Genomic DNA, 21,801 nt, shown 5'->3' with positions numbered 1-21,801 from the left:
TCATCTACCAGAGTTTGCTTCTTGTTTCTGAATAATCGGAAATAATAGGAACTAATCCATCTGTGTCGCTGTCAGTTTTACCTGAACTAAACCTTGTTGGAGTGCCTGGGACATATTTAGCAAATGTTAGCTTTTGTGAAAAGCATTGTTTCAATTAGCATCCTTAGAAATTCTGAAGTGGCTTGCTACAGAAATGTATTTTGCCCAGAGATTTTTTTTTTTTTTGGCTTTTAGATAATGTTTTTAAGTAAATTATAAACAAATACTCATTCAATAAGTAATTACTGTATACTTACTATGAACAATATTGCTCTCTGAAAATTTATAATCTTGTTGAACAAGCAAGAGAAAAAAACAGAGCAATGAGGAAATACAGAATGTTACTGTCAACGAGGATAGCAAAACCATATTTATCTCTTTTTCCCCCCAAACACCTGCCAAACTGTTAACTAATCACATTGTCTTTCCTTTTCATTATTGCAGATACAGGCTTAGCATCATTCCTTTAAAAATGTACTTAAATTCCTCCATGTATGGAAGTGCACCACATGACTGTGATGCCCTTGGAAGGCAGAAGAGAGCACCAGATACCCAGAACCTAGTGTTATATGTGGCTGTGAGCCTTCACGTAGTTGGTGGGGACTCAACCCAGGTCCTCTGCAAGAGCAGCCAGTGCTCTTAACTACTGAGCCATCTCCCACCCCCTCTCCTAGAACGCTCCCTTAAGACAGCACCAGAAGAAGGCAGCCTCCGCTCTTCAGGGTTATGCATTGAGGAAAATCTATCTGTTCTCTTTCAACACAAGAAGACAGTATGTCTAAGGAACTTGGGTTACTCAAGTATAGTTTCCTAGCATCTCAACACTATTTTTCTTCTTTTCTAGTTATCAAGTTTCAACCTATAGTTCTCATCATCTCTGCCAACATCATTGCAATAATTTATAGTAAAATAATTATGGAATGTTACTTGGCGTATGGAAAGCTCATTCTCGCAGTAGTTTAAAACAAAAGGTCAGAAGGGAAATGAGGTTGAGCTTTTACATCCAGCATGTGAGAAGCAAATGGACCATAACAGCATTCAGTTTGCACTTGATCACCTGACTTTAGTAATTTTGTGATTCCAGTCACTTATTGGAAGCTGGTGTGACCGTTTCATTTTTATAGGCCACCGCAGAATGTGAGCAGCAGCATTTAAAAAGAATTGTGTGTGTGTGAAGAGGTGGCTCAACAGTGAAGAGCACTTGCTGCTCTTGCAGAGGACCCACATCCAGTGGCTCACAACCACCTGTAACTCCTGTCGCCCTCTTCTTTTCCTTATGGACATTAGGCACTCTCGCACGTGCGAGCACACACGCGCACACACACACACACACACACACACACACACACACCCCACATGAGGCTATAGCTCATGGGTAAAGTATTTCCATAGTCTACCTAAGAATTTGGTCCTCAGCACCACAAAAAGACAAGCAAACAAAACATGCAGTGCTGAAGCAATCAGTGAGTCAATCAGTTCCTGGTTTCTGCTGCTGCTGCTGCTGCTGCGAATCTCTACAACCAGAGCCTGAGAAGAGAGAGAATGGAATCTCACCAATGGGGAGTGAGGACACAGCATGGGAGAGAGAAAAACAACTTTGTAATAGCACCTACTGAGGTGTAGGATAGTCCTCTGCATTGGCAAAGACAACTACATGGTGTGGATTTTCTAGCTAAGACAAGAACTCCTAGAGGTACTGTGCAGTCTGGGTAACAGCAGTGCTGGGTGAGACATGTAAGCATGAGATTGAACAGGGACTCAGAAGACATCATTCTGAAGCACTACCTGTGCCTGACAGTACCTCGATCCAGTAATGGCTTTGAGGAGAAAGAAGATCTGCATGAAGCTGGGCAGTGGTGGCACACGCCTTTAATCCCAGCACTTGGGAAGCAGAGGCAGGTGGATCTCTGTGAGTTCGAGGCCAGCCTGGTCTCCAAAGCGAGTTCCAGGAAAGGTGCAAAACAGCACAGAGAAACCCTGTCTCAAAAAAAAAAAAAAAAAAAAAGAAGATCTGCATGAAAAGCACCCAGAGCCCTTTGCAGTAAAATGATAACTGGGTACATGTATTTGTAACAGTGTGAGTCTAAATGCGAGCCCTCACACGGAGGCTCCAAGGTCCTTCCAGCCATCTGTGTCCCCCAGTATTTATTCAGAGCTTTAAGGTAGCAGGGTCCCCTAAGTAATAAGGTGTCTTGATTTGGTTAGTGAACATTGTAGGACTTGATGGTATTTTAAAGGCTAACAGGTAATGCTGGAGAATTTGTCCACATTTCCTGTTCATCATTCTGTTCGATCATCCTTGGCTGCTAGACATGACTAAGTACTTGCTCTCCTTGAAAGTCACCAGCTTTTGCCGAGCAGGTACTAAGCGTTGTCACAATGGGATTTATTGACTTCAGTCTCTCAGAAGTTGGAGAGTTCTGTGACAAATTGAGATGGTCCCTGATTTCTGCTGGCTTTGATTTTATTTTCTGATGTGGGTAGTGAATGTAGAGCATCAATAACAAATCACAGTAGCATTACTTGTGTTCATCATCCCAGCTCTGTGATTCCATAAGCTCCTTGAGTCTTTACCAGCAAATATGGATACATCTTTGTGTATACCTGGATCTTAAGTTTCATTACATTTTTATGATTGTCTGTATCCTACCGTGTTGCATTCTTCATAAAGACATTACAAATGGTAGTTAAATATCCAAATATGTTATATGCATGCGTACTTGGCAACATTAAAGAAGATATCTGAGATTGAAATCAAAAGGGCAACTGTCTTCTTACCATTACTAAATTGACACATACCAAGACATTACAACTGTGTCCTAACTTGCTCCTCTTCCTAACAAACCAGTAGTAACCTGTAAGAATAATACTTCCTTGTTTTAAAGTATTGAGATGTGAAAAAAAAAAGAAAAGATATTTTAGAACTCAGGAAAAAATGGTATTCAAATGACAGAGCCTGTAACTAGCACTAAAGCCATGCAGCTTCCTGACTACTTAAGTATGACTATAAATTATATGCTATAAAACTTACTTAGTAAACGCAGACATAATGCACACCTCACATAATAAGCAATGTGCTTCTCTCTTATTATGTGTTAGGTTTGTCCTGAGATCTGTGTATGGTCAAATATAGTGAAGAAAGTACTTTTAGCCCATGAAGATCATTTTTCTGGTCACTGGGGTATTTATGACCATCTTTTCTGGCTGTCCAATCCCACACACCAGAGTTTGTTATGGTTCTGTAAACTGTCCTCCATAGAATCCTGCATTTAATCCTTGTTCTAGCTGATAACATTACTTTAGAATGTTCTGGAAACCTTAAGTGGTAGGAAGTATGTCACTGAGGCTCTGTCCTTATGGGGGCTACCGGGTCTCTGGACTCTTCCTGTATCCCCTTCTGTACCTCCTGCCTGCTGGGAGGTGAACATTTTTCTACCGTCACATAATCATGACACCATGATGTTCTTGCTCAAGGACACAGGGCCATGTGGCCACGGCCTAAACCCTCTGAAATTTCAAGCCATGATAATTCTTTATTTCCTCATACTGTATTATTTATAGTAATGAGAAATGTTGCTAATATATCTTTATTTAGTGATTGATTCTACCTAAAACATACCCTTGTAAAATGATTTCAAAAAAATATATATTCTTTATCCTAACTTGCAGAGCTATGAGCTTGTGTGTGAATGTGTGTTTCTGTGTGCTTATGAGTGTTCATGCGTACCCGTATGTGCACGTGCATGCATTTGCATGTGTCTAATGTGTGTGCATGTGTATGTATGTGCATTGCACAAGTGTGCATGTGCGTATATACACTTCTTCCAAAATCAATGTGAACAGAAAAATTTAATATTATTACTTCATTCCTAGAAAAATCTTTTTGCAAATCCTAGACAAAGGCTCCTATTTTACCAGCTTTCTTCCTATGTAGCTTCAAAACAGGACAGACCTAGCAGAGGTGAGGCTGTTTTCAGGAAGTGGTGGGCTAGAAATGTGGGTTCTCACTGCAAATACGTCCAAGGTGCTAACCAAAAATTTCTAATGAAGATTGGCCCCTTAGCAGTCAGGGCAGGAGGAATTTATTTCGTTGATTGCAAGCTTCAGTGCCCAAACAAACATTGAAAGGCATATGCAGGTTGTTAACTAGCATTGTTAAACTTTAATTTTCCCCCCTTTCAGAGGCTCCAACACTGTACTTTTTAGGTTAGGAAATAATTGGTAGGAAATTATTTCATTAAGTTTAATTTCATCTCAATCCTGTGTTTTAGGTTCTGTTCTATAATTTGACCTCTTCATTTTTAAATTAAGGACTCCTTGCCTTCCTTTCTTTTAGACTCCCCATTTCTTGTTTCTTTCATACGTTTATGTCTACAACAATACTCTGCACCAGGTCTCAACAGGCACCATCTTTCATGCTAGGACATTTTTCTATACGATGTTTGTATTTGTTGAACAAGAATGTGGAAGTCTTTGCAAGTGGTTGAGAAATAACACTGAAGTAATGTTCTTGTAAAACACAGAGCTGAGGTTTTATTAGCCCGAGCTTACAATTCGAATAGACATTGGCACAGAGTGAGATTCTGTGAACAGTCCATCACCTTACTTCTTGTATCACTTAGTAATAGCAACGGAAAGCAATCAAGAATCTGACGACAAACCTCAAAAACAAAACCACACTCTTCTACTTTATCATACTCTTGTCGCCTGTTTCGTTCATGCCGTGACTTTCCAAGTGTACTGGGATCTGGTTTGGTACAATTAGTTGTAAGTGAAACGGCAAGCAGTCCTCAATAGGAGGCACCCATTGCAGAATTAATATCTAAAAATCAGAGAGCAAATACAGTCATTTCCATGGAATGCTCTCAAGATTGATCTGTTAACATTCATTGTAAATATGTTCACACAAGCTTATGCAGGGACACTTGGCTCAGTCTGGGAGGAAGGGACTGGACCTCCCTGGACTGAGTCTACCAGGTTGATCGCAGTCCTCGGGGGAGGATTTGCCCTGGAGTAGGTGGGAATGGAGGGTAGGCTGGGGGTAAGGGGAGGGGGTGGGAGGGGGGAGAATAGGGGAACCCATGACTGATATGTAGAACTGAATGGTATTGTAAAATAAAATATATATTTAAAAAAAAATATGTTCACACAAATGTCAGCCCTCCAGGGCTACAATGGAATTGACTTTTTTACAAATAAAGTATTTAGATTGCTTTATGTCCTTTTGACTAAATTATCTTTTACTTGTTATTTTATCGGCTGCTGTCTGCCCCTCATTATCTGCAGCAACCATCCATCTACATAGCATTAAAATGATTTGTTCTGAGTGGCTCCATATGCCCTGACTGGCAAGACACAGAAGTTATGTGCTTGAATAAGACATAAGAAATTTAATATCTGCAATATGATTTTCTTAACTCTTCCACCAAACTTTCAAATAAAGTATACAGTACCTTTGAGTATTTTAGTTTTTATCTTAGGTCCTCAGTTGGCTTGGTGCAAATTCTTTACATAGTTTTAAATGAGCAACAGACACATTACATTGCTTTTAAACTCAAAGATTAATTTTAATTCCTTTACCACATATTCAAAACAAATTAAAAAGCATTATTTTGTGCTCTCAGACACTTAATTTTAAGAAATAATTTTTCTAAATAATATCTTGTTTAAACAATCAATTTCTGCCTTTACTGGAAATGATAGCATTTCATTCTTAATATCATTTTCAAGGGGGCTGGGGACGCGGCTCAGTGAGCTAAGTGTTGCTTGCAAGTGAGACGGCCTCAATTCAAATCTTAAGAAGTCACATAAAGTTGGCATTGTGAGCATCTGTAATCCCAGCATGCTTAGCTTGAGATGGGGATGGACACAGGAGAGTCACAGAAGCTCCTGGACCATCTGGCCTGTGTATATACCAATGAACGACAAAGAGACTTTTCCCCCCCCAGATTCATTATTTATTAGCCATGCAGGGCATTGGACCTAGGGCCTCACACATGCTGGTCAAGCATATACCACAAAGATACAGCCCTAGCCATTGAAGATTTAATCTACCTATCTACCTACCTACCTATCTATATTTAACTCCTTTATTGATTCTTTAGGAGTTTCACATCATGCACCCCAATTCTGTTCAGCTCCTGGACCCCCCATATCCTCTCCTCATCCCTGCCACACACACCACATAAGGAAACAAATCAAAGTAAGCAAGCGAACAAAAGCAAAAGCAAAGTAAAAAAACAAAAACAAAACAAAACAAAAACCACAACAACAGAAAAATCTCTTTGCTTCTTCTTTCCTGCTCCTCCAATACCTCTTCATTAGTCCTGGTGGCACTGGAGGCGTCAGTGTGCCACACAGTGTACCTCTTTGTCTCATTAGTTTTACTGACAAATGCTTATTTCAAAGAGTCACTGGTCTGGTTTCTGGTACACCATCATCACTGGATGACAAGGGGGCTTTTATCAGTGAAGGTAGAAGCCAAGGGCCAACACCTGAGGTGGGTCTCACACACACACTGCGCAGTCACACTCACATACATGAACAAGTACACACAGACACATAAAAAGCAAATTAATGAGTGTTTAAAAGCACTGGTTTCAGGGGTAGAAAGTATCTAATTATTAATACCACATGCTGAATTTATTTCCACAACCTCACTGTTACTTCCTGTTTTATTAGACATGCTCAGATTACTAGGTAACATTGATCCCTGGGGGAAAAAAAAAACAAAACTATTGCCTGAAAAAGACTCTTCTATCTTATCAAGCCAAGAATGTCTCAGCTTAGGAAACCTACACAAGCCCTGTGACCAGTGCTGCTTCTGCAATGTGGGGAGTCAGCCAGGTGAACTCAAGGGAGGTTGAGCAGGGGACAGGGTGAGCCATGGTGCAGCTCTAGCATTCTTTACCCGCTGTTCATTCTTCCACCCAATCATTTTAGCTCTCCTTGCTGAGTTTATTCCCTGTTAAAATGCTACAAAAACGATTATTTAAATCCAAATAAATCATGATGAGCCAGGCATAGTGGTATTTCCAGAACATGGAAGGTGAAGGCAGGAAGAGAGGGAGTTCAAGATCATCCTGAGCTATATATAGTGAGCTCAAGGTCAGTCTGAGCTACAAGAGACCCTGCCCCATAGTTTGTCCCCACCTCTCGTGATAATAATGAAAATAAAAAATGAAAGCACTGATGATACTTCTCACTTTTGTGAGCTTATGCTAGACTTCTGACATGGATATGTATTAACCTCATTTCATCCCACAAAAAGTGCTCTTATCTGTGGTTGCTTAGAAGCAGATTGAGACTGTATATTTTCAATCATTCAGCTACATTCTGAGCACTGTTGCAGTGACGTGGTGTGAGATCATGAAACAGCCACGGCACAAATGGAACTTGCTAACAATCTCTTTGTGAACTGAGAATTTCCTGACTGTTTGACTGTTCTTGACTTTGGGCTTGTAGCTGAAGAATACAGGTTCATGACTTCAGGCTCAGGTGCTCAGCTTTCTTATGGGGACCATAAATCACATCACTGTCTGACTTGCTGCACTGAATGTTTGTGAGATGGCAGAGCTGCAGACTACGTCATTTGTTCTATAGAATCAATGATCATTGACTACCTTAATTGTTACTTCAACAATTCAATATTCTCTCTTGGCATTTAATATTACAGATAATATTATGTTCTAGAAGATGAGATAAGAACATTACCAATACTCATAGTTCCATTTCTTCAGCATTAATATATATTGCAATGGATTACCAAAAGTACCTCTTGGAACCAGTGCTTATTTTTCAGCTAAGATAAAAGGGGAGATCCTAGACCAAAGAGGTAAATATCTTCTTGCCTTAGGTCTCTAGGTACTAGTAGTGCTGGGTTGGAGGAGATTCCATTGTCAAAGACAGGAAAATGAGTTCAAGGTATGTCTCAAGTCAAGAAAGTGAAATGAAAAGCCACATGTGGCTTACGGAATCAAAGCAAGGAGACAGAAAGTGCAGAAGACCAGAGCAGGACACAAGACAGTAGAAAGCTTCAGTAGCCCTTGGTTCTCAACTTCAAGTGTGTCGGAATTGTATGGAAGACGGGCCGGGTAGGTTAGGTGCAGTTGAGAATTTGCTGATCCTTTGGTCATCATTACACCAGTGTTTACTGGTCTAAATGAATCCAAGAGGCAGGGGACAGTGCTTGAGTGACTTTTCAGGAGCTTTAGGATGTGACGGAGTGAGCTGAGTTTTGTTAAAGGGCTAGGGACATAATAGGTACAAATGCCATTTTACCTTTCTTATTTTAACTGAATGTTTAACAGTCAAATGCGTAGTTCAGATTTTATGAAGCTATAAATATGAACCTCCTTCTGTATTAAGATGCAAAATAAGAATCTATACTCCTGTTATCTAAGTACACAGGAATCACTGATGGATGGCTTATGTTTTTTGTTTAACAGCTCCTGTCTTTGCTCTGGTTAAGTCTGCTCTGAAAAGTCAACTCTCAAAGTCTGTTATTTTTTCTGGAGTGGCTTTGTACCTTGAGCCATAGATTTCTTGAACTCCCAGAATTTTCTTTGTAAAGTGCTGATATTACTAACTGCACAGGGTTATCATGGGGGTTAAATGCAGTAGTGAAATGAAAGCCACTTATCAGAGTGCCTGGCACATAATAATTGACCCATAAATGTTAGCTATTATTGGAACACCAAAGTAAATGCTTTTGTTCAGGAATGTGACTGTGCATAGTGTTTGTAGTTATCTTGTGTTCAACCTGATAGGTAGTTCTCTGTACCTATAATTAATTGCTACTCTCCTGCCAAGAGTAACCTTGAGTTGGCATGAAGTCATAAATTATATATAAACAATATATTTCAAAAGTTAAGGTGTATTATAAATAACCAAGAATCAAAACTGCCTCTAACAAATTTCACACTAAAAAGAACACTTCCTCTTATTCATTGATATTTATTTATTTATTTTATTGGAAGGAAGGTTGTTTCGGACCTACCTGTATCGTTGTACATAATTGAGATCAGAGGACAAACTGACATCCATTATCTCCTTTTGTCTAGTGTGAGACAGACTTGTTATTCATTGCTGTATACACACGGATAGCTGATCCATGAGCCTCCAGGGGTTGTCGCCAGCTCCCGTCCCACTGGAGTACTAGAATTATGGATGCACGTAGCTGCTTCTGGTGTACATGGGTGCTGGAAACCTAAACCCAGGTCCTCATGTCTATGCAGCCAGCACTTTTCCCAGACGTCTTCCAAGCCTCACCACCATTATAAACATCAACTGTGGGACAGATTGTCTGGACTTGTGTTCTAACTACACTTTTAACTAGTTCTGCTATTTTGAAAAAGACACTTGACCTCTTTGTGGTCCAGAAACCTCATATTTCAAATAATGACAGTGTTGGTTTTAATAATTCCTATTATAGAGCAAAACATACACAAGCAATGACTTGACCCTGGAAATTATATGAGAAGACTTTAAAATAACATCTGGCACAAAATAAACACAGATGTAATCTTCTGTTACTTGCACTGAGTTTATATTAATGTATATTTTAGAAGAGATTTGTTTGTAAGAAAACACTCTTAGAAAACTGTTACTTTCCTTCTCGATTTCAATACAATGCCATCTGTAAATTCACCAAACTGGAATCAAGTATTATATAAAAAGATAAATTCCTCTACCCACCTCCTCCACCGCCTCATTCCAGATGTAAGTGACATTTCGTTTATAAACACAGTTTGTATCTTTAAGATAATCCAGCCTGCAATGACATGCTCAGATAGATGTATTAGAAAGCTCCTTTCACACAGTCTCTCAATGTGGACTTTAAAGGATGCTCTTGACTTCACTTTTGCCAAGTTCTACAGTGTTTCCTCAATGTGGCCCTGGACTTTGACATTTGATAGTGTCTCTTTGCCGGGCATCTTAACTCAGATGCGGTTTCCCTCCGGTGACACTTCTGGTTTCCTCAAGCATGCCTCGTGTCTCCTGACACCCAAGCACATCCACTCCCACGGAGCTTGACCTTTGTGTTCTGGGGGTTTTCTCAGTGTACCCACACTCTTTCCTCTGGGAGCTCAAGGCTCACATCTACTCTGCTCATTCATCCCGGCCTCCTACCCCCAAGCCTGGCATCATTTCCACTGGAATTCCTCTTCACTGCATCACATTGAACCTGTATATCCTCAAACAAACTTGCCTTGCACACCCCTAGTGTCACACACACCCTGTGTGATGATTAGGATAAATTTTCAGTGTGACACAGAGGAGGCAGGACTCTAGGCCCGCCTCTAAGGAGTTGTCTGCGATGGATTGCTCTCTGCTCTTGATTGTCTGTCTGATATGACCACCTGCTTCAAGCTCCTATCATGCCAGCAGTGAGGGACTATAACCTGGAACTGTGAGCGGAATCAGCCATTTCTCCCTTAAGTTCCTTTTGTCTGGACATTTTATGACAGTGGATTATGATAGGGCCGTCACTGAGTCTGGTCTTTCCATGTCATTGCAGCCTCTGGCCCATTCCTTTGAATTCTGAACTTTATTGTATGTCCCTTGACACTGGGCTCCACTGCCCCCTACCCCACTGTGTCAGAACCTCTGTAGCAGTTTCCCCCCAGGGGATGGCTCCTCAGCAGCACTCTTCTTGCCATTCATCTTGCTGACCACCAGTGGGTTGATCTTCCTTCTGCCAAGCCACTTACTTCTCTCAGAGCTTTCTGGTTTCCACTCAAATCAAGTGCAGACACTTCAGTGTGTCTCTTAGGTGGTTCCAAACTCATCTTTCAAGCCTGTAGACCCAAAGTCAAACTGAACTGTGATGAACAGGCCTCTGCAGCCATCCCAAGCACACATCTTATATTCACTTCCCCCTAGTTCACATGGCCTCAGGACAACACCTGCCTGTTAGCATTCCTTTAGGCCTTGTTTACACTGTGTCACAAGTCTTCACATTGTTTTGCAGTAGGAAGATGGAATCTATTCTTTAAGTATCTACCAATTATACCCAAGTCTGGCATAGCACCTGGAACAGGAAATATACACACATAATGCATGCAACAACTGGATATTGCTCCCCAAAAGACCAAAGAAATGTTCCCTCAAACCCTTTAGTACATACATGAGGAATCTGACGTCCTGAGATATGTATTTTATAATTTAGTAACCTTTTGAGATGTATGTTTCCTTCTATTCCTGACACATTATATCTATGGGCTTTTGACACTATTGATATAAATTTGTGTTTTAGAAAAGTTTATTGTTTATTAAACATAAATTTCACTTAAAAATTCATCTACAATACCAAATCTAATAAAACAGCACAATTGTGAACATAGTACTCAAGTAATAAGCTTGAATACGATGTGGTATGTTTTGGTTCATCTGCATTTGGTGAATAATTGCTGGCTGGTTGAGAGCACACATTGGTCAGCACAGGAAACATCATTTGCCTGAGTTCTCTACATGTGATTGTTTAGTATAAGGTCAAGGGTGAGGAGAAGAAGGTCATCTGGAGGATTTTTTGGTCTCAGCTCTTTGAGGATATCTGTTACAGAGCGAGTGCGGTCATCTAGGTCTAGGGAGGCGACCCCAGCTTCCTCAACTGCCACATTGCTCTGTGGAATGACTCCCTGTCCCTCGGTCTGGCTGAGCAAGCTGCAGGTCATTAACCAGCCAGCGAGTTCCAAAGAAAGTTTCCATTTGCATCTGCACATAGGATGCAGATGCCGGTGCTCATCATCCTCTCTCTTATTTTAGAAGTTTTAACAGCCGGCTTCAGCAGCCCCACCTTGCAGACCTTCCTCCACCAGGCTCACTTGAATTACAGGCCTCAAAGCAACTCTTTGTGGGACGGTACAAATAGACTGTGGTTGGAGGGCTGTTTATTATGGGATTTAGAAACCTTAAAAATGCCAAGAACTCTGAATACTAAAACATACCAAATGATATCCACCATGTAGCATTGCAATTCTGATATCCACCCTTGTCATTTCACAGATTAAATGTACAGGCCCTAAAAAAACCACCCTCATTTCAGACATTTATAAAAATCTCAAGATAGCTACACTGCTGTCCAGCTGGGTACTAATGCAAGAGTCCCTGTGCACAGCCCTAAGTCACTAAGGAAAACACTAAAACACCAAAATTAGGTGTGGTGAAATTGTAAAACACAGAGGGTAAGTCCTGGAAGGTTCCACGTGTTCCTGGGTTATGTCACTTCCTGGTGAAGCATGTGTCACAAGCAGGAAGCTTCCAAGAGATTTCACTGTGAATCTCATTGCACAGGCATGATTTTCTGATCCAGTGGCAATGAGTGCATATCCAGCCCCATTGCTATCGTTAGACTTTAATCACATTGTCTTTCTGGTGTGTCTAGTGTCCATCCGGAAACTGTCTGAAGACCCCACAGTAAATTTCTCCATGAAAATAAACTTAGATGTGGTCCCAGGGGCTCCATAATGAAAATGATACTCCTAACCTCCTAACCACCTGAGAATTTCAAAGGTCTGGAGCCTATTCCCAGGAACCCAAGACAAATACCAAATAATTGTCTGTTACAAAGCATTCAGAAAATACAACACAGATTAGATCTATTTAAGTCACAAATTTCTGGGGTTTATACTAGAAAAATTCACTTAAAACTATTTGTTTGAACAAATTCTAAGTCGTCCTGCATATTATTAGAATCTCTTCACCTGTCTTTTTCACTCATTTATTCAATACTGTTTGTTGGGCCCTGTAGTTGCTATATAGACTGTTAAACCTAAGCTAAGCCTTTCATTTGTTTAACATAATAAAGATAAAAGAGGAACTGTTGGAAGTTATTTTCTCATTTGATTCCAATGAATCTGAGGTCTGAGATAATTGGGTGTTTGCTTCTCTAGAGTAATGGAGGAAAGCCCCAAGGATATTATTAGTATTAGGCACTGGGAGCTGTAAGGAGTTTGGGAAAGCAGGCACACTAGAAATATGGACTTTTTGTTGACCCAAATCAACCACTGGTCTTATGTCTTTAAACAAAATCATGAAGTGCTTTGAGACTTTGAGATGTCATGTTGTAAATTGTTCTTTTTGTTGTTTTTGCTTTCCTGTAATTGGAGCAACATACTAATTTCTACAAGTTGTGACTACTAACAGAGAGCAATCACCTCACAGACTTGTACCGAAGAGAGGAGAGCATCCGGGTGACAGGCAGTGGTCACGTGCAGAGCCCCCGCTTCCCCAGAAGCTATCCCCGGAACCTGCTCCTCACATGGCGGCTCCACTCTCAGGAGAAAACACGCATACAGCTGGCCTTTGACCATCAGTTTGGACTAGAGGAGGCAGAAAACGATGTCTGTAGGTAAGAGAAAATAATCCTTTTTAGTTTTTAATCAAAGTGGGAGGAACTGAATTTAAAATGCCACATTGAATATTCTTCTTAAACTGTTTGGAATTACCCAAGACATTTCTTATTAGTCACTTTTCCCATTCCTATACAGAAGCAACTTAATGGAGAAGTTATTTATGCTCACAGTCTGAGGATCTCATTTCAGCTGTAGTGGCTGGCCACAGTTATACCTATGAAGAAAAGAGGGACAAATGTTGGTAGTCATCTTGGTTTTCCCTTTTCATACAGTGTTGGACCCTAGCTTGGATAATAGTGCCACCATCTTTCAGGGTAGGTTCCCATTCAAACTAACTTAATCAAGACAGTCATTCACAGGCATGGCCAGAAGCTTGTCTCCTGGATTATACTGGATTCTGTCAAGTTTTCAGTCAATATTAACAATAACAACAGCCTTTCTTTTTAAAGTGTCACGTTGGCACTGTATAAGGCCCACAGAAATGGACACTGCCATCAGTCACAATTACATTTCCCTGAGGACAGACTGGGGATCTGTAACATTCCAAGGCTCAGAGATATGTCTGTGAGCAAGTAGAAGCATCTAATCCAGGTCCCCGGGGCTGCATACTATAACCCAAGTCAAAGTCTGCCACAGGCACAAATTGTAAAGACCCCGCTTGCTCCACAGGCTAGGTCACTGTAACCATGACAAGAGATGGTGACAGAGACCCAGGCCAGGGACTTCCTGACATTCATTGGTAGACATGAGAAGGAGGCAGAGCAACCCCAGGATCTACTTGCTCTTCTTCCTGATCAGGGGAGAAGATGAAAGCCGGCTAATGACCCTCCCTCATCAGCAAGCTTATCAGAGAAAGTCTAGGCTGTTGTTCTTTGACTCGTAGGCCCCCAGCATCTTACTCCTTTATTTATCCTGTGTGAAACTTGGGGAGGCTTTTCTTCTTCCTCTTTGTATTTTACTGGCCGTACTTACTCTGCATTGCCAATGAACTGAACTACTAAATCTTTCCGCAGTTTATTTTCCTCTGAATAATAAAAAGAGGTGCATCCGATTTGGTTGTCCTTTGTTGCATATTTATTATACTGACAACTTTTATTATGCTGCTGTTTTCCCCAGAAAATAACAGGATTAACTATTATTTTCTAGGACCACAGAGGGTAATATATGCCAGAAAGCAGAGATAAATACACATGGAAAGCTAGTTAATATTTACAAAGAGTAAACTAAAAATGATCTTGTATCTTTCAACCTTGAAAAAGAGAACTATTTTTGTATGTGTGAGCTGACCAAAAAAAGAGGCAGGAGGGAGAAGCAATAAATAAGATGCTATTAAAAGAGGTTAAAGGTGATAACATGGATGGTGATATGGTCTGTCTCCACCAAGGATGTGGCTGACACCATCTTAGCTTCCTTTGCAGTGCTGTGCTTTACACTAGCCTGACAATAGCAACTGGTGGGAGAAAGGTCTGTTTGGGCTTACAGTTCAAAGGTGCCGTGTACAGGGAAGTCAAAGCAGCTGGTCACGTGGCAGTGCCAGTCATGAAATGGGGAGGGATGAATTCTGGTGCTCAGCCTGCTTTCTTGTTATTATGCAGCCCAGGAAGTAGACCCAGGGACCTAATCAAGACAATTTCCTACAGGAGTGCCCAGAGGCCTGTATCGTTAGTGGTTCTAAACCTTATCAAGTTAACAATTGTGGTGTATCTTCACAGACACCAAGTATATGAGGTTGGAAGCTTTGTTTTTTTCTACTCAGAACAATTCTCTACCACCTGCTGAGTGTCCTATAGTTAAATTTAATTCTGGCATAGCCACTTGGGTTTGGCATCCAACTCCAAAGGACCAGAGTTCAGTCCTGTGAGTGCCCCCTTTGTCGAATGTCAGCTGCAGGTTCCTGGCCTCCCATCTTCTGCCCTACCCAGTGAACCAGAGCCTCCCAATCCTCCTTGGTTTTGCTGACTTGCTATCACAGTCGCCCTTGGTGTCCTCAGTGTGAACTGCGGTGAAAACTACAGATGCTCTTCTCGCTCTGTCTCTTCTTGCTCTGTCGCTTGGAAACTGCAGGGAGGGCACGTAGGGGAGAGACAAAGACAAGGACCAGATGTGTGTTTTCTCATCACAAAGAGGAAGCTACTGATGAACTGGGATTTTGATCCTAGACCATATTCGAACAAGTGTTAGGGTGGTACGTTTTCTCGATCCTCCATCAGTTCATGCTGCTTCTCAGATTTCCCAGGATGAGGTAGAACGCTAAGAGAATGATGGAGATAAAACAGAGCCGAGCCTTTCCTCCCCACTAGCCTGGGATGTGTGCTCCGCTGGGATTCAGCTTAAAATTACATTGAAGTTTTTAAAATAAAAAGTGACCTAGTGTTATTAAAAATCTTTCAAATAGATTCATGTTTGTGCAGTAAATATGATTTACACATATCATATATAAAATAAAATGCAATTGATTTCTTACCATCTACCTCATAACCTTGCTGATGCATACATTGTAATACTTTATTGCTTGAATAATGACTTCCAAAAGCCATATAAACATTAAATAATTAATTTACACAACACTCAGTAGACATCTAGTTGGTAAAATTGTATAAACTTCTTATTTTGCCTACAGAGAAACTGAGGCAAAGGACATAAGGGCCTCATAAATCACTGTCAGGAATATTTAGTCAGCATATTATTTTTAGATGCTCATTAGATCGTCCTTCCCAGTGCAGTGAAAATACTGCAAAGTTGAGTAAAGGCAATAATTCCAGGTGGTTTTTCTGCACATTCAGACCTGATGTTTCTTATGCTGCTTCCTTCTAGTAACCCTAATGAGAAAATAAATAAACAAATAAGATGAGCACCTCGTTCACTGAAGTGTATCACTTGCTTGTGACTTTAACACCTAAAGTCACTTAGAGGAAGGTAGAGATAAGGAGTGCAGATTTTGGCCAACTGGAAGACGATTATTTAATGGATCTTGTAGAATGGTACAAGACCTGAGGGGTCCAAGAATAGAATAAGTGCTACATAGAGAATGTAGGTATGCCACTGAAGGAGCATAAGCTAGGATGGGTGGAAGAAATACAGGATCAATGGGTACACAGAAGAGTTAATGGGTCTGCACTCTACTTTATTGTCCTGGGATTCTCTATTTCTGTGACTAGTGCTAAGAGTAATCCTGTGTTAATGTAGAACTCATTCAACCCCTTTTGCAGTCAACCAGTAGTTACTGACTAACACACATAGCCACTTAATATTATATGCTTTTCTTTCTGAAAAAAAAGTCATGTGTTATCATGTGGTCTTTCTAAAAGATACTTAAAGAAAAGAGACCCCTTGATCTATGGAGATATCTATCATTTACTTCTCAAAGAAACATTGAGTGGGGCAAATTGATTCATAATGAGAAGTGGTTTGCAAGCTTCGTATGGTGAATAGTTGGACATGTAACTCAATCTACCTCTAAAATATGTTAACAGATTACAGCTACTTATTTTTCCCAGAAAATGTTCTAAGCTTCATATACTGAAAGTTCTTTTTAATTATATAAGACATTGCAGCTGTCATAATGGAGTAAATCGGGGTTCTCTCCAGGTAGGTTCTTGAATTTCAAGTTTGCCAAACATTCTACAAAGTAGTTTTTGGGTTTTCATATTTCTACAGGTTTCAGTTAGTTGGTCATAAGAAATCAAGTGTGAATCTTGATTTGTCAGGAACTGAAATCAACTTTAGTAAAAACATTAATGGAATCACATTGTTTCTAGGTATGATTTTGTGGAAGTTGAAGATATCTCTGAAACCAGCACTGTAGTTAGAGGAAGGTGGTGTGGCCACAAGGAAATCCCTCCAAGGATAACATCAAAAACAAACCAGATTAAAATCACATTCAAATCCGATGACTACTTTGTGGCAAAACCTGGATTCAAAATTTATTATTCATTTGTGGTGAGTAGCGAAACTGCTCTGTGATTAAAACAGACACTGGGTTTATAGGGCATAAAGATCATTTTCTGTGATTACATACAGTACTATGAGAGGTAGTGTAGTTAATTCCTTATTGAATGCTTTATTCCTTCCCTATGAACAAGATAATCATAAAGCCTTTGTTTGTGAGGAAAACCATTGTGGATCTAGTCTTAGGGCCATAAGCTTTGAGGGGAAATAGAAAATAGAAATGGGAAAGAATCTGTAGCAAAGTGTGGTCAGTTCAACTAAAGCAAGGTAAATATATCTAGTCAAATGGGTGGTGTGTGTGTGTGTGTGTGTGTGTGTGTGTGTGTGTGTGTGTGTGTGTGTTAAGCACATTTTAAGAGTTAAAATAGAAAGCAAAATATTTCCCCCTTTGCTTTGAAAAGTTGTTCACAAATTTTATCAGAGAATTAAAATCCTGCTGATTTTAGCTTAAGTAATGTCCAAGAATTGAGAAGGGTCCATGTTGGTTCCCAAGAGCCAAAGGGTTAGCAAGCATCTTCAAGACCATAAAGCCCTACTCTGGCCCAAGAATCTGAATCCTGTTTGATACACTCATGCATATTTATAACCTTCTTCTACTTGTGCCTCTTAACAACCATTTCCAACATCAAATGGCTGTGTGTTTGGAAATATTCATCCGAATAGTGAGCTGGAATGCACATTAGCTTTAACTCTCGCTGTTGGGCCACATGTGGTCATGTACCTTCATTCCTCATCTATCCACCTAGCGTAAAGGATGGGTGCCAAGTAGAACACACGCTCTAAATGGCATCAATTTGTTCAGTCTTTTTGTCTTTCTGTTTGAACTGAATTTATAATAGAAAAATACCTTGCTGTTTTTGTCATCTAATGTTTTCTTGCATTGTTCTGTGCTATTTAACACTAAGTGAATTCTATAGCAGAACATTGTCAATGAAAAACTACCAGGAGCTGACACTGGTTCCAGTTTTAATTTAGAAACAATCCATCCATTGTGGTTTAGATTATTGAAGACTTATGTGGTACTGCTAAGCATTGAAATTAAGTGCGAATGTTTAGTTTCTCCATTTCTTTCCCTTTTAATGTATGTACTCAGTGATACATATGTTCACAGTTGTTCACAGGCAAAGCGGACTTGGCACATTTAGTTGGTGATGGGCAGACTGGCTCAGGAAAAGATCTTTTCCTCTAAAACATCAAGGACTGCTACTCCAGTACATGTGCCTTCTGTGATGCCCTGGGCATGGTTAAGTTAAATGCTCCATAAGCCAGACAACTTATTTCTATTTTTATTTTACTTATGTAAGTGGACACATGTTGTGTATGCTTGCCTATATAGATGCTTGTAGAGATATATGCTCACTTTTCTACCTTATTTTTTAAATTTTTTATATTGTTTGATAATTTCATACATGAATACAGTGTAATTAGGTCATATACACCCCTAGATTCCCCTTCAACAACTACCAGATAACCCCCAAGGCAATCTCTATCTTTTTTCTCTCTTTTTCTCTCTCTCTTCCCCTCCCTTCCTCCCTCCCACATTCCATGGAGCTGAATTGCTGCTGTCCATATGCTAATAGGTGTGAGATACCATCCACTGTGCAACCTACTCTGGACTACACCACTGAAAAGAAACAACTATCTCTCTATCAGTAATTATCAGCTGTTAAGAGCTCCTTGGCTAGGGGTAGAGCCTTTACTCTTCTAGCTGGAATGCTGACTCGTTTAATCTTGAGTAACTCATACAGGCAACCAACACTGCTGTGAGTTCAATGAGTGCAATGATTCCTATCATGTCCAGAAGACGTTATTTTCCAGCCATCATTCCCAAAATCTGGCTTTTAACATCTGTCTGCCATCTTTTCCATGATGTTCCCCAAACCCAGGGATTAGGGTTGTGATTAGCTGCCCCATTTAGGGATGAGCACCCTACAGTCTCATATTCTCTGTACTTTAACAAGCTGTGAGTCTCTATGTTAACTCATCCTGCCATAAAAAGCAGCTCCTATGCACTATGGGTATAAAAGCAAGTATTCAGAAGACTTTAGCAAAGTCTTCTTTAGCAAGTATTCCGTCTCTTTAGCAAAATAATAGTAATGGGTTCTCCCCAGTGTCTATGACCATTCCAGCCATGAGTTTTTGGCTAGGCTTACAATATGAAGCATGAGTTTCCACCTCCAAGGAAAGCTTTAAATCCTACTAGAAATCTGTTGCTTACCTCCATAGCATCCATGTCACTATTTTACCAATAGGCAGATCTTGCCAGACCAGTCATTACTGAAGCTTGTACCATTCACAGCTGGGTCAGACTGGTGATGGCTTTTCTCTCCCTGTAGCCTGCAAAACACCTTGTGGCAGTGTGAAAGTTAACAAGCAGGACAGGAAGCTTCCAGATCAGTGCCAGTTGGATTTCTCCATGCCTTATAACTAATGCATGTGATGTCTTCCACAATAAGATCTTACTATCTAGTTCTAGTGGGTAACCAGGAACATAGTCTGTATTATTTGGGTAGATCTCTGGGGGTACACACCCTCCATCCAAAAACTTGGCAGGTTATATTGTAAATGGATTTTCTTTGGACTGTCAGTTCCCAGATAATGACATGGAGACTTCTTATTAAGTATGAAAGCTTTGTCTTAGCTTAGGCTTGTTCCCAACTAACTCTTAAAACTTAAATTAACCTGTTTATATTAATCTGCATTCTGCAATGTGGCTCATTATCTCTCCTTTTGCTGGTGGACCTCTCACTTCCAATTCCTCCCCAGAGTTCCCATCTTTGCCTGGAAGTCCCGCCTATCCTCTCCTGCCTAGCCATTGGCTGTTCAGCTCTTCATTAAACCAATCAGGAAGTGCCTTAGACAGACAAGGCAGGACAGAGACACGTCTTCCCAGGGTGTGATCATATATCCCGCAACAGTCTATCTCACACTTGGCACTAGTTTCTGTGTTTCTTTCACTGAGACTAGAGTTATCTGAGCTAGATTGGTTGGCCAGCAGGCCCCCAAGATCCGCCTGTCTCTGTTCCCAATCATTGTGCCTACATGAATTCACCAGCACTCTTGGCTTTTATGAGGATTCTGGGGATCCGATCTCAGGTCCTCATGATTGCAGATCAAGCAGTTTAGTCACAGAGCCATCTCCCCAAACCATAAGATATCTCATTTCTAGTACCATTGTTGTTAAGGTAAAACAACTGCAGTGCAAATATGATCTTGCAGAATAATTAATGCAATTATGTGAAAAGTTAGGAGTCATGATGAAGATGATTTGTTCATTCTCTAACCAGTGTTAAGTGGGATATTAGATAGCTGTGGGGGTCCCTGCAAACATCAGAGGAAACAAATGGAGAAAGGAAAAAAGGGAAATTCAGTTCAGCCTTTCTTAGTCAGAGAGTCTGACACTGGGCAGTTTATTGTAAGCATAGTTGAATACATTATAGTTATGGGAAAAAGCTTCCTGGTGTAACACAATCCCTGGTGCACAAGAAGGCATAATTACATCAAAACTCAACTCAAAGTTACATGTGACCATGAAGATGGGATCTGCAACATAAAGGCCTAAGATCCTGTATGGTCTCTGACTGAGAAAGTGTAGAGGTCGGGCTATAAAGTGCATGTGATATCTCCCCTAAGGTTGATTTTCATTGCCTGAGAAACAAAGCAAAATATAAAGGTCTAGGGAGGGAGAATCTGGGTATTTGGGTGAGGTTTGACTCTACAGATAGCAAAGGTCACCAGGTCATTAACAACATCTGCTCCCAGCCCTCTGGGTGGAAAACAGATAATCATTTCCTCCTCTGAGGAGTAACCCTACATGGTTAGCATACCTAGTTTCCCTGGTGATCTGTGGGCACAAGGACCTTTGTGTTCTCTTATATGCTCAAGCCACGCCTAGTATCTCAGTTCACTTCCTGTTGCCTGCCAAACAAGATGTAGAACTCTCAGCTCCAGCACCTTGTCTGCCTACACACTGCCATGTCCCACCATGATAATAATGGACTAAACCTCTGAAACTGAAGCCACCCCATTAAATGTTTTCCTTTATAAGAGTTACCATGGGTCATGGTGTCTCTTCACAGCAATAGAAATCCTAACTAAGACACATGTGAACTTTTAAGTCCTTGCCAGTATATATAGGTATGAGTGTGTATGTACACAGTGGAGAGTGGGTTTGTGCAAGTGTGTGTGTGATAATGTGGACTGTGTGTGCACACTGAACATATTTCATCCAAGAAAGAAATATTTTATTTTATGTGATAATAAACACAAGAACTCTAAATCTTACGGTATGTGTTTGTTTAATAGTAAGAAATTACTTTATTTTAAAAAATGAATGTTCATTGGAAAGTGGCTTTTGTTCTGTTAATAAAGTTCAGTGTATTTCATATATGGAAATGTGCTAAAGCCCACTATTAACACTTTTGAAAATTGTTTAGAAAGTAATTTTATCAGAGTAGTC

General features: G+C 40.4%; 1 protein-coding gene across 4 annotated transcripts in view; it reads left to right on the top strand.

The window, feature by feature from the left end:
* The window catches only part of Pdgfd (platelet derived growth factor D), a 228,828-nt gene that overhangs the window by 139,282 nt on the left and 67,745 nt on the right, over nucleotides 1-21,801 (top strand). For 2 of the 4 annotated variants that reach the window (XM_037207776.1, XM_037207778.1), the window contains exons 2-3: nucleotides 13,204-13,390; nucleotides 17,153-17,333. In XM_037207776.1, the coding sequence (XP_037063671.1) occupies nucleotides 13,204-13,390; nucleotides 17,153-17,333 (368 nt within the window). Of the gene's footprint in view, nucleotides 1-13,185; nucleotides 13,391-17,152; nucleotides 17,334-21,801 lie in introns of all 4 variants that reach the window. The other 2 variants (XM_037207775.1, XM_037207777.1) reach the window with 1 other exon arrangement.

The sequence above is a fragment of the Peromyscus leucopus genome, chromosome 7 (assembly GCF_004664715.2).
Source record: "Peromyscus leucopus breed LL Stock chromosome 7, UCI_PerLeu_2.1, whole genome shotgun sequence".
NCBI lineage: Eukaryota > Metazoa > Chordata > Mammalia > Rodentia > Cricetidae > Peromyscus > Peromyscus leucopus.
This window is presented reverse-complemented; position numbering and strand designations above follow the sequence as displayed.